Source organism: Lissotriton vulgaris, chromosome 4_1 (assembly GCF_964263255.1).
Source record: "Lissotriton vulgaris chromosome 4_1, aLisVul1.2, whole genome shotgun sequence".
NCBI classification, from domain to species: Eukaryota; Metazoa; Chordata; class Amphibia; order Caudata; family Salamandridae; genus Lissotriton; species Lissotriton vulgaris.
This window is the reverse complement of record NC_141691.1, coordinates 796,660,756-796,677,422: the sequence shown is the minus strand read 5'-3', so window position 1 is coordinate 796,677,422 and position 16,667 is coordinate 796,660,756. Positions and strand designations below refer to the sequence as shown.

The following is a 16,667-nucleotide window of genomic DNA, read 5'->3' as shown; positions in this document are numbered from 1 at the left end:
CCTTCTGAAAAAACCCACAGCGGACCCCACCGAACTCAAAAACTACCGCCCCATCTCGCTTCTTCCATTCCCGGCCAAAGTCATCGAGAAAGCTGTCAACAACCAGCTCGCCACCTTCCTCGAAGCCAACAAATCCCTCGACTCCTCACAGTCCGGCTTCCGAGCCAAACACAGCACCGAGACCGCACTTATCGCAGCAACAGACGACATTCGAACTCTACTGGACAATGGAGACACAGTCGCCCTCATTCTCCTTGACCTCTCCGCTGCCTTCGACACAGTCTGTCATAGCACCCTTCTACAGCGCCTCAAACGTCGGAATCCAAGGAAAAGCACTGGAATGGATCACCTCGTTCCTCACCGGAAGAACCCAGAGAGTCCGCCTCCCACCATTCAAGTCAGAGGCCTCTGAAGTCATCTGCGGCGTGCCACAAGGATCGTCACTCAGCCCCACCCTCTTCAACGTATACATGAGCCCCCTTGCGGCCATCGCTCGCCAACACTATCTCAACATCATCCCCTACGCTGACGACACTCAACTGATCCTTTCACTCACCAAAGACCCTAACACCGCCAAAACCAACTTACACGAAGGAATGAAAGAAGTAGCAGAGTGGATGAAGCACAGCCGTCTGAAACTGAACTCAGACAAAACAGAAGTCCTCATCTTAGGCACCTCCCCCTCCGCCTGGGATGACTCTTGGTGGCCAGAGGCCCTTGGAAAAGCACCCATCCCGACGGACCACGCACGGAACCTGGGCGTCATCCTGGACTCCTCACTCTCGATGACCAGACAAGTCAACGCCGTTTCATCATCTTGCTTCAACATTCTTCGCATGCTCAAAAAAACATTTCGCTGGATCCCCACCGAAACTAGAAAAACGGTCACCCACGCACTGGTCACGAGCCGCTTGGACTACGGAAACACCCTATACGCCAGTACCACCGCAAAACTCCAGAAAAAACTCCAACGCATCCAGAACGCTTCAGCTAGGCTCATACTAGACATCCCGCGTAAAGAACACATCTCTGGTCACCTGAAAAACCTCCACTGGCTCCCCGTAAATAAGAGGATTACTTTCCGCCTCCTAACCCACGCACACAAAGCACTTTACGAACTTGGACCCGAATGCCTCAACACACGACTGCCTTCTACACCCCCTCCCGTCAGCTACGATCCTCCAACCAAGCCCTTGCCACTGTACCTCGCATCAACAAAACCACCATGGGAGGTAGATCCTTCTCCTACCTGGCAGCTAAAACATGGAACTCACTTCCCACTCACCTTGGCCTTACTCAGAACCACCTAGCATTCAGAAAGCAACTTAAAACTTGGATATTCGACAAGTAATTCCCCACCCTTCCTCAAGCGCCTTGAGACCCTATGGGTATGTGGCGCGCTATATAAATCTCTCTTGACTTGACAGGAGACCTGGGCAATTCATGATCTCCACATTGAGGGGTTTCATTGTTTTAATGTAGCGGCATCCCATCTTAATCTGGGACGCTTTTTTTTTAACTTAATGTAGCAGCTGGTGGGAGACTTAAAGTACTTCCAACAAACAGTTGCAATATCCAAGCTGTATTGTTCAAGAGAAAAGTTTCTTTTTATTTGGTACATTTTTATAATAACGATTTTCTTTCTACCCCCAATAAGAATTTTATTGAGCTTTTTGATTTCATTTAAAATTTAGATTACCAGCAAGATCCGGGCATCAACATGGGGATTGTCCTGGGAGGTGATTTGAATGCAAAACTTAGAGACAGTCAACTGGGAGTAGAGAGACCTAATGTATCTCCCCCATCGCGTAGGGGTGCTGAGCTGTCAGTATTCCTAAGGTCCCATAATTTAGTTAATGTTATGGATCAGATGGGCATATCAAACATGGCTGCCAACCACCATCCGACATTTAGAGGTAGGGGCCATAGATCAACTATAGATTTTGTTTTTATTTCCATCCTACGTGTAGATTATTTAGCCTCAGCAGAGGTAATTGCCACTACTCAGGGGGACCATAACCCCATTAAAATTGCACTGAGCTTGGCAGAGCGACCAATGTTTTTGTCTGATTGTGGGGCAAGAGATTTAACGTTATCAACTGACAATTTAAGACTAGTATGGAGGGGAATTAACTGTGAGGATTTGTTCAAACTAATAACTAATGAGAACTTGCCCTTTATTAATTCTTGTCTGTCACCTGAATCCCCGTACCCAGATATAATTTCGAATTTTTCTGAACTTTGCTTGGCCATTAAAACTCATCTGTCGAAGCCTGCATCATTGGATAGACAGGGTCCCAGATGGTTTGACAATGAATGCTCATTGGCCAATAGGAACTTGCGTAAGGTATTGCAGGCGAACCCAGATGCGCATCGGATGTGAAATTAGCCAGGAAGGAATACAACAGGGTTGTTAATAAGCGGAAGGGAGTACTCCTTAGGGACCGATGGGAAATCCTTTCTCAAGCTTCAACTAACAAAAACAGCAAATTATTTTGGTTCGCTGTTAGGGACTTTCGAACCGCGGGCCAGTTATTAACACCCATTAGTTGTACCATATCCTGAGAATCCTGGGAATCACATGTTTCTAATATCTATGCCCTTCCCCCATCGGACACTGATCAGTTTGAATATGGCCCGCCTGTCAGTATACATATAACACTCCCTGAAGTAGAAGAAGCTATTCATCAAAGTGCCGGGAATAAGCCTCCTGGCCCCGATGGGCTACCAATAGATTTTATTAAATGGAAGCCGGAATTCTGGGCACCGCTTCTTCTAAATGTTTTTAATAATCTTACATGTGCCTCGCCACCTGCCACCTGGGCAAAAAGCATTATTGTCCCGATATAGAAGAAGGGGGTTCGGTTGCAGCCTATTAATTACAGGCCTATATCATTGATCTATAACACCCTTAAAATACTGGGCAGGGTGTTGTATAATAAGATACTGGAATGGACGGAGTAATGTAGCATCCTGGAGTTCTGTCAGTTAGGCTTCCGATGCAAGGTTGGCACTATTGAGCAATGCCCCAATCTGCATTGGGGAAATATAATATAGCCAGGAAGTCCCCACTCTACTTGGCCTTTATGCATTTGTCCTCAGCTTTTGACCTTGTCAATAGGTCAAAGTTGCGGGCAATCCTTTTGGCCTATGGCCTGGATGAGCCTTTTGTCCATTTCTTGGCACACATCCACAAAGATCTGCAGGCACAAGTGAGGATTGGTAGGGGCGGGGAGGTATCAGGACCTGTTAAGGTTGAAAGGGGGTCAGGCAGGGTTGTGTCTTGCCCCCCTCCTCTTTATTATTTATATTAATGGCCTGAACAAAATTCTAAAATCTCTGTCCCAGGATGTCCCAATGATCAACTGGAAACCTCTTCCTGTGCTGTTATACGCAGACAACACGGTTCTAATATGCCGCACCCCAAACCCCCTGCGTGTCCTGACACAGTCCTTTGTTGAATACATGGACAGCCTGGACCTAAGAGTCAATTTTAATAAATCATTTTTATGTCCTGTGGTCCCAGGAAAGGCCAGCTCAGTTTTATCACCGTAGGCAATCAGAAACTGACAAGCACCTGTAAATTTCCTTATCTTGGGGTGGTCTTTGCTGTGAACGGCTCCTGGACTGAGCATCTTACTCACTCCAGGAGCAAGTTCTCAAAGACCATCAACTCAATTTTAAGTCTTCCACCACCAAAGTATTCAGGTGCAATCCTAGCGCTTTTAAATTTTTTTTAATCCCAATGTGTCCCTGTGGCTACTTGCGGAGCAGAGATTTGGGGCACTGCAAATAGCTCCTGTATCCAGCTGGAAAATAATAGATTTTGCAGAAGATTGTTGGGAATCCCAATCTCCACCCGCAACACATTTGCCACACGGAGTTAAATTTAAATTATATACCTGACTTCATTCGTGCTCGCCCAGCCCTCTTCTGGCTATCGGTCTGGAAGAACGAGGCAGCCATTCTAACTAAAGATATTATCAAAGACTGCATGAAGTGTGACAAAGGGATGGATATCCCCTGGCTCTCTGGAGTTTATCAGAGCCTATGCAGTGTCAATAGAGACAGCATCTTTATAAACCCCAGAGAGACAGAAACCTTGGACAAGAAAGAACTAAGTGCCCTTTACTCACTATATACACCCAAGATCGACTGGTGCTAGAATCGAAGAAATCACTAGTTTTTAATTACATGTCCCATGAGCGGTGTTGTCTCCCTTTACCAGATTATTTATTGTTATCGATGAGTAACTGGGACAGGAGCCTCTTATTCCGTATCAGAGCAGGGACAATTACATTTGCACTATGTTTTCCTTTTGGCTATAACCCGCAACTCGCTTTACTACGGTGCCCATGCGACGGGATAAGTGGCCAATCTATTATTCATTTTTTGTTTTTCTGCAAATACTATGCAAAGTATGTATGTATGTATGTATGTATAGGCATTTATATAGCGCACTACTTACCCGGAGGGTCCCAAGGCGCTTCGACCGCTGCGAAACCCTTCCTGGCTTCCCTGAGAGATGGTCCCTTAATGGGTATCTCCAGGGTGAGACCAGGCATCCCCGGCAGTCTGGTGGGGCCGTTAGTGAAGATGAGGCAAGCTAATGCCCAGAGTTGCCGAGTGTGATCGCTGATCAGAGTGGGCACCGAGGCAAGAGAATTATCGAGTCCGCTGACCCTGGTCCAGAAACCTGCCGCGCCGGGAATCGAACCCTGGTCCCGGGCCGTCCTCTGCTCTCGGGTCTGCCGCCTCTAACCAGTGAGCCACACAAAGGGGTTTCTCCAGCCATTTTTTTAAAAAGAGCAGGCCGGTTAGTTTGGATTTTGCCTACTCGAGTATGTTGTCTTTGAGCAATGTAGAGCTCGTTTTTCAGACCAGCACTTTTCTGAGGGTTGCCACCCGGGCACGTAAGTCAATGCTAGCACCCTGAGCCCCACATGCACTGAAGGACATATTTTATAATTGCTGCTAATGGTTTTATTGCCCACCGAATGGCAGAGCTTCATCATCTGGGATTTGTGAGAAGACTGGTCTGTGTTAGCGCAAGTCACCTCATAAAATCGAGAGTTGCCCTAATCCAAAACCACCAGTGATGGGTCAAAGCATGAATGTAAACTCTGTGGTGCTGAATAACTAATTTTGCAGTGATACTTAATGTGAAAAAAATCAAAAGTGCAATTTAAAATTGGCTACAATGATAGTAAGAATACATTTTATTGAAAAGATATCATGGTGTCAAGGTTAAGAACAGAGTGTGTACAGTTTGTCAAAATAAATGTTGTCGTTCATTTCCTTTCTGAACACAGTTCGAGCTGTTACAGACTCCTTTGTTTTTTGCCGTATGTTACTTTGCTGACAGATCAGTAGTATTTGTTTAGTTTAGTAGTGTTTAGTTACAAACTTATAGGGCTTTGCCAGGATAATTTCTTTCTAAAAAAATATTTTACTGGATGAGGAGAGATAACTCAGTCGATGCGGCACTGAGTTCTTTGCACAATCCTTGAGTAATTCTTGCACTCCTTGTCAGAGTAATACAAGTAATTTAGAAGACTTCTCTTTAACAGTCACCTGCATCTTGCCATTTCTGGGTACCCACTAGCCTCTGTCTGTCACGATCAAAGGCTCAATCTGGTGCTGGAAGAAATCTCCTTCAGCAACACCTGGGGATCTCCTGACCCTGCCTTGGTTGGTAGAGTTCAACATCTAGTGAGCTAGGATCCAGAAGCTTGAAGAGGTCCTGTCTGGTCCTTGCTAAAGTCCTTTGTACCTTTTGGCTCTCAATTCATTGTACCCCGAGGATTGGGCCACTGTCTACTCTCCCTATGAATTATGATCTGACCCAAGGCATAGTGCCAATTAATCAGAGCTATCAAAGCAGGGGTTCTCTGTCCCATATCTCCTTTACTACAAATTCTGAAACAATGGATATTACTGTGTTAGAATCTGGAATTCTTTTGCTACATGTGGCAACATTATTACTGTGCCAGAGTAATTTTCATAGTGAGTGTGATCACTGCATTAGAAATTCTCTGTTCTTAAAAATAATTATAAGCAGCAAGTGGAATCAGTAACTGATTGACTATAGTGTACATTGTGTGTGAAGCAGGAACCCGGTTTTCCAAATATATTACCTATATGAAGTGTTGTAGCATTACTGATTTGTGTAATTTAGATGTTTCCTTTTTTTGTTTTCCTTTTTACTGTACCTATTTTAGATAGCTAGGCAGATAGACAGAGTGTTATAAAAATGCTAGCTGCACATTTTATCTTTGTTGCAACTTTGTCATACACTATTTAGTCTCAACCAGCATACCACATCCTTCGTGCAGGATCTTAACTGCTCAAGAAATCTATCAGATAAGAGACAAGGAGACCTGGGAGGTCTGCATTCCCAAACAGACTAATTAGCCAGCTTGCTTTTTACTGGAAACACTGTTAGTCTCATTTTCAGCATTTTAGTCCCTGCAAATGAGGAATGAGGATGAAACTAAGCCCCGAAGCAAACAAACTAAAATCAGTTAAAACTGCATCACTGGAATTGCCAGTGTGTAAAAATATAATTCATCCAAACTTTGGGGAAGGGAAGAATCTGTACTAGGTTCAGTCTATGGCATTTCCATCTTATAATTGTCATCATCCACAGAGAACTCCGACACTTTCTCTGTGCTTTTATCATGAAGTTTTACATTGAGGCATTACCTTAACATTGATATTCCTGCATATACTATGACCCAGTCCATGCCCTGCTTAATTCTTATATCTCAGTACTTTTTGAATTAAGGATTTAGGTATAAACACTGAACAATGGGTAATACTGCACATCTAAGGGGTATTTTAAAGTACAGGAATATGTGACAAATTGAATCATATTTATGCTACAAGTGAAAACTAGCTGAATCACTTACCTTATTGTAGTAGTTGAGGAATCCTTTCCCACTAGGAACGTATGTGTACCCTCCTTAATTTGCTGAGCCCAGGATGGATGGAGCCATATTACTTGTGAGAAATGACCAGCATAAACCACAGGCAAAATCCAATTCTCAATACTTAATTCACTGCAAAACAAAAGAAACAAGTGTCTCAAACTGCCCCAGGTTTGGAGGAATATGTGGATTAGGAGCAGGGACAAATAGACTGGCACTGTACAACATATCTGCATTGTAAGGCCTTCTTGAAAACACGGTCTAAATGGAATGTTGTGAACAAAAAAGGAGTAAGAGAAGATGAGATAAGCCAGTTTCTCTTCCCCTGATCAATACCACATAAAAAATGAAAACAAGCTTACTACCATAACAACATGTCACAAATGTCTTCCACTCATGTGTCAGGCAAACCGTTTGGATTTTTAAAGGAACTCTCACCCTCGAACCTAGCTGGTGGCATGCTTCGTCATTGGGTTCCCACGTCAGTTACTTAATGCACCTAAGGTGTGCTACGAAGCCCAATTACAGCAGAGCTGGGGGGTTTTTGTGTGACGCAGTGAATTTGTGAATGAATTAAAACTACCTGAAGGGAAATCGTGGATACCTTGGGTAAAGTTAAAAACAGTGATGGTGGATGCGAAGTGAGAAAATAATTGTCTCCCAAATCCTAGTGTTAGGTCGATTTGTTTCAACCAAGCTTGGTGCTGTATGAGTCACAGTGGCTTTCTTCTGGACCAAGCTACTAGGATTATCCTAGTCAATAGACACATGCACACTAAGGCACGCGTAAATTGTATGGAATAATTCGTAAGAAAACAAGTTACTTACCTGTAACTTCAGTTATCCAGTATTGGTATCTTTCATAGATTCACATGCCTGAATCATTCCCCGTCGCCGAGACGGGAGTCCCACGGTAAATAAAAAAGCAGTACCAAAGGTACATAACGGTAGTAGACCCAAAAGAAAGGCCTGAGGCCTAGATCTTAGTATCCTATCTACATCATTATGCTAAAAGAACCAATAATTTGGTCACAACCAATCAGCTATCAGCACCCTCTAGAACCCTCTCTGCAGAGCCAGTTCCCCTCAGATTTTCGTAGCACAAGTGGGAACAAGTATCCCGAACTTAGAGAACTGACTCTCCGGGGAGGAGGGTGGGTGCATGTGAATCTATGAAAGATATCAATACTGGATAACTGAAGTTACAGGTAAGCAACTTGTTTTCTTATCCAGTATTGGGGTATCTTTCATAGATTCCCATGCCTGAATCAGAATAGCAAGCAGTATACCAAGTATACAGTCGGTTGCGGATGGTGGGAGACGTGTGCTGATAAACTCCCAGTTGCATCCATTATTTGTTACCAGAGGCTTGATAATGCAAACCTTCAAAGTTAAAACATGAGTTATAAGAACTAAAGAGACATGCATAGTAAAGTCCAAACATGGATATGTAAATCTCATACACATCTAACATATCTACTAAAGTACATATAACTATAACATGTTAAAATCGCATAACCTCATGCATATCATGAATAAAGGCAAGCATAGATCATATTTTAAAAGCCAAAGGGTCACAGAAACTGTTATTAACGAAAAAAGGTAGCGTAGGACCACCTGTCCAAGTGCCGAACCCTCTTGACATGTAGACTAAAGGCAGTAATGTCTCGTAAACATGTGGACATTTTTCCATGTCACAGCTCCACATACCTTCTGGAATTACTCCAGCCTACAAAGCTGTGAATGTTGATGCTGTTCTAGTCGGAAAGAGCTTTGACTTTCCTCTGCAAAGATTCGTTAGCCTTGTCATGGCAGAAAAGATGCTAATCATCTGGCTATTCTTGCCTTTGTCACAGCCGTTCTAAGAGTTGCTTGATCATAAGACACGAACAGCTGGCTGACTCATCTGATATCCTTAGTTTTCTGTAGTTAGAATCTTAAACAGCGGTAAATCTCCAGCAAGTATATTACTCTTTCAGCTGGAGCAGATGGATCCGGAAAGAATGTCTTTAATCTTACCGGTTCGTTAGAGTGAAATTGTGTAGGTACCCTAGGAATGGACCTGGGATTTGTCTAAAGGGTTACATAGTTCTGAGGAAAATGTAAAAATTAGGGGTTCCTTTATAGTGAAAGCTTGGATCTCACGAACCTTTTTTTCCCCCGAGGTAAGAGCCAGTAAATGGGTAATTTTCCAGGTGAGGAATTTGAGATCTGGTTTATGGATCAACTCAAATGTACACTGCATTAACTGCTCTAGCAATGCAGAGTTCCCACTCTGGGAGGGTGCTCGCACTAGAGAGAAGGCTCGGAAAAGCCCTTTCATAAACTGTTTGGCAAGTGCCAAAGAGCAGAAAAAAAGAAAATTTTTAAACATTTCCTAAATCTGGAAACAGCAGCAAGACGCATTTTGTTCGATGAAAAACTAAGCCCACACTTGGCTAGAAGAGCAGATAATGGAGAACTTGTTCTGCAGTAACTAATTGAGTGAATGGCATTCACCTCACACCAACTGCAAAATCGCTTCCATTTGAGGCGAGAAGCCCTGATTGTGCCTTGGGCACGAGATTTGGCCAAAATTTCACAACAGTTCTTTGAAACGTAGATGCCCTTGAACTCTAACAAATGATAAGCTGTGCGTGCAAGTGTAGTGACTGTGGGTCCGGACGAACCACTTGGCCTCCGTCCCCTGACAACATCGTAGGCTCAGGCCGTAGCCGAATGAGCTTGCCTGTAAACAATAGCAGAAGTTCTGAGAACCAATATCGGCCAACGGGGAGAAATCGGAATCAGATGGTAACCTTCCAGCTCCATCTTGCAGAACACCTTCGGAACCAATGGTATTGGGGGAAAAGCGTACGCACAAACTCCTGACCATTGCATGGACAGGGCATTCCCTCTTGATCCCTGTTAAGGGAACCTGCTGGCATAATATCGGCCTTCCTTATTCTCTCTGAATGCAAATAGATCCCGTGCCGGCTTAACCCAAACTTGGAACACTGTGTTCACCTGTCTCTTTCCCGGCTTCCACTCGTGACAGTCCGACTGAGACATGCTCAGAGCATTGTGGAGAACCCGGATGTGTTCAGCTCTCAAGAAATCTTGTGAAATGCGACACCTTCTCACAATTCCTGAACCTCTTGCGAGAGTGTAGTTGATTCAGTTCCTCCTTGTTTATTGATATAATACATGCTGATGGTATTGTCGGTTTGGACTAGCACAGAGGAACCCTCAATCCTCAGGAGGAATGCTTGGGGGGACAGAACAGCGTTGTGGAGCTCAAGCCTGTTGATCTGCTGTTGTCTTTGTCTTTGAGACCATTTTCCTTGAATTCTGCAAATCCTGCTGATGACCTCCCCATCCTTCCATGGAGGCATCAGTCGTTAAAACTAACCCTGGAATGGTTTGCAGGAACGTGCGACCCTGGGTTATATTCTCTGTCTGCGACCAGCAATGTACATAATTTATCATACATGACGTAACCTTGAAGGTATCGTCGAACGAACCCATTGTTTGTCTTCCTGAAAAGGTCTCATTTTGAGCCATGCTAAGGGTATGAGATGTATCGCTGAAGAGCACATCTTCAGGAACGAAGCAAACATTTGAACTGAAACTGCAATTTGCGGTCGTTGAGAATCCGCTCCAGAGAAAAGACGAGATGGGTACACCCACTGTGGCAATCTTGGTTTCGTGTTCTGAAGGACCTTTGAGCAGTAAATCGTCTAGTCAGGGGAATACTTGCATTCCTCAAGATCTCAATGCTGCTGCCACTGGTACCAAGTACTTTGTGAAAGGCTCTTGGTGACGATCTCATCCCAAACGGGAGCACTTCGCACCTATAATGGGTGCCAGCCACGTGAAAGCGAAAATATTCGTGCTGTTTGGGGTGGACAGGTATGTGGAAATTCGCATCCTCTCCATCGAGAGAAGCCATAAAATATCCTTCGTTTAAATAACTTAATTGTTGTGAAAGCGAGGGGGAGGGGGACCCCTGGGCGGAGTAGTATATGGCTGTTTGAAAAATTCCAGGGAGTGGCCATTGGTTACTAGGTTTAGAACCCATTGGTCTGACATAGTTCCCTGCCACTTGCAAACAAAAACCTGAAACTTTCGGGTCCACGCGAGAAAAGGTAAAATGATTGGAGCCCTGTGGGGATCATGGCTTCCTGTTAGTGTCTCAGCCTTGATAATTAAATCTCTTTCGACCACCCTGACGGTAGCAGTTTTTTTTAAAGTTTCCTGGAATGGTGCCAAAGTTATTAGCAACACAAAAAGAAGGCATTTCCTATAGAAACTCAATGCTAACTATACTGGGACATATATAATCCTGGATACGATTGCGAATATATATATATATATATATATATATATATATATATATATATATATATATATATATATATATATATATATATATATATATATATATATATATATATATATCGATAGCCAGTAGGTATATATAGTTAGGTCCTAGCTACCATAGTTCAGTTTAACTTTATTTCGGCTAATATAGCCATAAAAGCAGGAAGTACAGACAAAGAAAACATTTACAGACAAATATATAAAATGCCCTTGACAACAATTGATCACATGAACACATTACAATTGATATAGTGGTGCAGAGTAACAATTGATTCTGTAACAAATAATTATATATTATTACATAAAATCCAGATAAGACAATAAAAAGGTTGTTTCCTAGTTAAAAAGCCAAATTAAAAGCCTAAGTTTAAAATCTTTAAAACCACGCAATGTTTACAAAAAGTGAACTCAGTGCATTCTGCATTATTTAGTGCTATGAATGAAAACTACAGATTCCAATATTGTATTACAATTTGTATCCAAGACGTTTCCTGATAAGATACACATTGAATAAGAACCTGCTTATGCAAAAAAACACCAATTGTGAGGTATTAGACTTAATGATACGCTCAGCCTCTTTATACGACCTGACACCCATATTTTTACACAGGGATTTTATCCAACGCTGTCTAGGTAACGTATAAGCAGAACAAAAAAACAAGAGATGGGCATCATCTTCCTTAGCCTTTAGTGAGCACAGGGTACAGATACCATCCTCATTTTTACCTCCCCATCTACATGTATGAGCATTAGTCTGTAATACCCTGTATCTAAATTGCAAATATAAGGTTTTTGCTAATGGTGGTCTTATCTCATCCATGAACGGTTCAAATGCAGCGTTGTCTTTTATGGACACAAATTTCTGAGTCAGTATACCAATAGATGGACAGTGGGATGGCTCATCATTAACATAAGACCAATAGGTAGTTTTTAGAACCTTTTTACACACCAATGTCATATTCTGAGGTTCGTCCCAAAAGTGGGACAGCCCTATCCTGGTACACCAAAGTTCAATATGTTTTAACCATGCAATTTTCTTGTACTCATCAATCTGGGTAATTTCTATCAGTCCATTTTTATAGTTACACAACTCCGGGGTTGTCCATAACCTTATCCAGTACAGCAATAGCCTAAGAGCTGCTTGGTAATCTGTCCGCTTAAGATACAAATCCAAAAATTCTGGAACTAGGGGGGTTCTAGTTGGTAATTTTAGTAGCCTGCGCAAAAAGTGGTTTTCTTCCCGTTCAAAATTATGTTTGACAATCACTTCTAGTTTGTCCTCTAGCAACTTAGTGATATGGTCCAAGAGATCAGGGTTTATGTTAATGCCAATGTCAGTAGTCATAGTTCCCTTATGGCTGGGAGTACTCCTCTTGGCTTGATCAGGCTTTCTCTTAAGGTGTGTTCCTCCCCGTTTAGACGCTGTTTTCCTACATTTCCTTACTGCTCTCTTGGCTGGTGAGCAGTGAGTGGAAACATCCATGAGATCGTCAGTTGGGTCATCATTTAGTGTGTCCTGGTCTACCATGTTTGTCTCCGGGGATTCCACTATAAGAGCGCAGGTGGTGACATCAGTAGTGGAAAGGGGGGCTGAGTTCGATCCGCTACTGACATCAGGTACAGTCGTTGTTATCTCAGGAAAATTATCACGGCCCAGTGGCTTCCTTCTATCATTGTTGATTTTGCTCACCATTTTAACTAGATAATTGTCCATGGTTACTTTGCTTTTAGACATTGATAATAGCTAGTTACTGGCCCCTTCGATTTTAATGTCTTTTAGACCACCACTGGTACTAGGCAGAAACACAGGAACAGGGATTTATAACATCAATGTACTTCCAATTTTAACTTCAGAACCGAAATTACATTTACAACGTATTCTAAAAGTTCTTGAATCTTACTTCTTAAGGGGGTGGCCCAGCCCTGCCTCGATCCGCCCGGACTGCACAGACTGCCCCGCCCTTGTCCCGGGCTTCTCCCGGGCGGCTTCCGCGCTGGACTCGCGAGGCGAGTGGCGTTCCGTTTACTTAAGTGCCTCCGGGCGCGCTGGTGACGCGAATGCTGCTTGCCTCCCTGGGGCAGCTGGGAAGTGTGGTTCGCGTTGGCCGTTTCCCTCACGGCGTGTCAGGTAGGGGTAAAGCCGTTCCCCTCACGGCTGCCGATCCGCTTCGACTGATTGCCCACTGGAGCTCGGGACGCTCCGTTTACTTAAGCGCCTCCGGGCGCGCTGGTGACGTGATGCTGCTCGCCTCCCTGGGGCAGCTGGGAAGTGTGGTTCGCGTTGGCCATTTCCCTCACGGCGTGTCAGATAGCGGTAAAGCCGTTCCCCTCACGGCTGCCGGTCCGCTTTGACTGATTGCATCAGCAACATTCTATTGGGAATAACTTTGGCGCCAGTTGAGGAATTTGCGTGTAATTTTCCAAAATTTAGGCCAGCTCCACTCCACTCCTTCCCTGGAAGTTTCGGGGGGATTCGTCATGCGGGGGCTGAGAATAAAGGGGGGTCTCAAAACGTGTTTTCCCCATGTTAATTTCCATAGGACGAATAGACAAGGCTACAGCCCGAACCGCGGACAAGATCTCAACTTCATTACAGGGCATAATGGCAAACACAGCGAATTGAGGCAGATTTTACAAAGGAACTGGCACATTTTAGGAAGCAACCTTGTTTTAGGTGTAAAAATAAGAAAGAGGCTGATTATGACATTCTGCAGGACAAGATCAATGAGAGACGATTTTGTGGTCAGTATCCCTGAGATGATGATGGGTGGGACATGGCTGAGAGGCAGAGAAGGCTTCACCAGGTTTCAGAAATGCAAGGCGCGCAAGTATGGAATGAATACTAGAACAGTTGCAATACCCAATCCAAACCAGCAATGGACAATTTGGCAGACTCTGCATTGTAAGAGCGATCATGTCATTCATGTCCTTAAATGTACATGTCAGAAAATGTACATAGGGAGCACGATCTTGAGTGTGCATCAGAGGATTCTACAACATATGAGGTAGATTGTGAACAAGGACACCACTTATACGGTGGCAAGACATTTTGAAAAGTTCACAATAGTAACTTGATCAACTTACAGTACTTTACTATCGATCGGGTGCCAGTTCATAGCAGGGGAGGCAAAAGGGAGCGATGCTTAAGGTAACTGGAGTCTAAGCATATATTGAGATTTAATACTAAGGTCCCTAATGGTCTCAACATTGGAGAAGACCTGCATGTGCACCTTTAATGAAGTATGGGCTATATAGTTGCAGGAACTATGAATTTGGAGGAGTTGAACCATTACACTATGCACTTAGCACTCAAATTATTTTAAGTAGGGTGGGAGGAAATGAATGGACAACTCCGTAAAGAAGAGAGCAGCTAACTATGCTGTAACACACTGAGATGTCATTGAGGAGACATCAAGTTTGGAAGTGTATTTTATTTATTTATTTAATTTATAAAGCGCACTGTCACCTAAAAGGCATCCTGGCGCTAGCAACTCAGATTAAAGAAAGGAAGTTGTACCCCAGTACCGACATCCAACTAAGTTTTAGGAAACAGCCAGGTTTTAAGCCTCCTTCTAAAGACAAGAACATAACTAACTTGTCTAAGCTCCAATGGAAGCTGATTCCAAAGTTATGTTATGTTATGTTATGTTTAATTTCTATAGCGCATGGCTACTCCAACGGAGTGTCCCGGCGCTTTATATTGGCAGCTCAAAAAAGAAAACATAACAGATGAGGACATTCAGAAGAGCAAGATAACATAACTAAAGGGTAAAAAGCCAAGTTTTTAAGCCTTTCCTAAAAGACAGCAGATTAGAGGTACTGCGTAAGGCCAATGGCAAAGTGTTCCAAAGCTGGGGCGCCCTCACACTAAAGGAGCGCTCTCTGATACGGGCCTTCCTAACTCGGGGGACCACCGCAAGAGACAGAGAATCAGAACGCAGAGCTCTGGTAGGGCGATAGAAAACGAGCCTGCGTTGAAGATATTTCGCTCCCAAACCGAAGAGCGCTTTATTTTAGCAGCAGCAATCCCAAAGGATCTCCCACCTGCCCTAACGTTCCTGAATCTAGGAATCTTTGCCAGTCTCACCAAGGAAGAGCAAAGACTTCTCACAGGAGCATACCACTCAAACTTTCTTTGCATAGACACGAGCCCCAACCCATGCAAGGCTTTAAACACTATGCAAAGAGACTTGAACTGAACTCTCTGTCTCAGCGGAAGCCAGTGCAGTTCTGCCAAGGCCAACAAGGAAGCAGACCTTCTAGGCCAACCCAAGGCCAACTTGGCTAAAGTTGACTAAATCCTCTGCAGTCTGTCAAGCAGAAATTTAGGAGATTCGAGAAGCAGAGCATTGCAATAATCAAGTCTACTAAGAATAGCACTACGTACTATTAACACACGCGTATGTGATGGTAACAGAGGGAGGATCTTCCGCAGTGATCTAATAATGGCCAAACAACATGTCACAGTTTACACAAGTAAGTTTGTTATCAAACATGACGCCCAGGTTGCGTGGTTGCGGACCTTCTTCACTGGTTGAACCACAGACAAGGTAACGGCGGGCCAGAAATTACTGGGCAACCCCTGAGGAAATCCTATCCATAGGACAATAAAAGCACCTCTGTCTTATTCGCATTAAATTGCAGCAAGTTCTCCTTCAACCAAAGCGCCGTATCACGCAGGCAATTATGAAACACTTCCAAAGAGGTTGACTGATCTCCCTCGAGGGAGAAAATCAGCGGAGTGTCATCCGCATAATTAGTTATGTTAATATTGTGCTCTTTTATAACCGCAATCAGGGATTTCATATAGATGTTAAATAAAATGGGGCTGATAGCCGAGCCCTGTGGTACGCAATGCAAGATATTAGTATAGACAGATTGAAAAGGTGGAGGGATACTGCTTGCTGTCTGTCCAGTAGAAATGACTGGAACCACCTCAAGGCAGATCCCGTCACCCCCACCTCTCTGTGTCTTCTCAGCATAACCCCATGGGTAACCGTATCAAAGGCGGCTGACAGATCAAGCAGAACCAGTGCAGCTGCCTGCCCCCTGTCTGCCTGCATCCGAAGTTCGTCCATCACGGTCACCAAAGCCGTTTCGGTGCCATGGGCCGGCCAAAAACCTAACTGAACCTCCTCCAGCAAATTATGTTGTATCAAATACTTAGACAGAGTGCTACTCACCACTCGCTCCACAATTTTAGCTTGAAAAGGCAGAAGAGAGATAGGCCTATAGTTCTTAGGACTCTCCGGGTCAAGAGAGGGCTTCTTTAGCAAGGGTGTCACCAATGCTTGTTTCCAGCGGGCCGGGACCACACCATTAGACAGAGACTTATTGCAAATCAGACGAAGAGTGGAAAACAACTCTGCCTTAAAT

The 16,667-nt window shown here is 43.8% G+C and overlaps 1 protein-coding gene across 3 annotated transcripts in view; it reads right to left on the bottom strand.

Annotated features, from left to right (window-relative positions):
* C4_1H5orf22 (chromosome 4_1 C5orf22 homolog) overlaps nt 1-16,667 on the bottom strand; it is a 520,226-nt gene that overhangs the window by 262,817 nt on the left and 240,742 nt on the right. For all 3 annotated transcript variants that reach the window (XM_086965124.1, XM_086965125.1, XM_086965126.1), the window contains one exon: nt 6,912-7,061. In XM_086965124.1, coding sequence (XP_086821250.1) covers nt 6,912-7,061 — 150 coding nt within the window. The remainder of the gene's footprint in view (nt 1-6,911; nt 7,062-16,667) is intronic.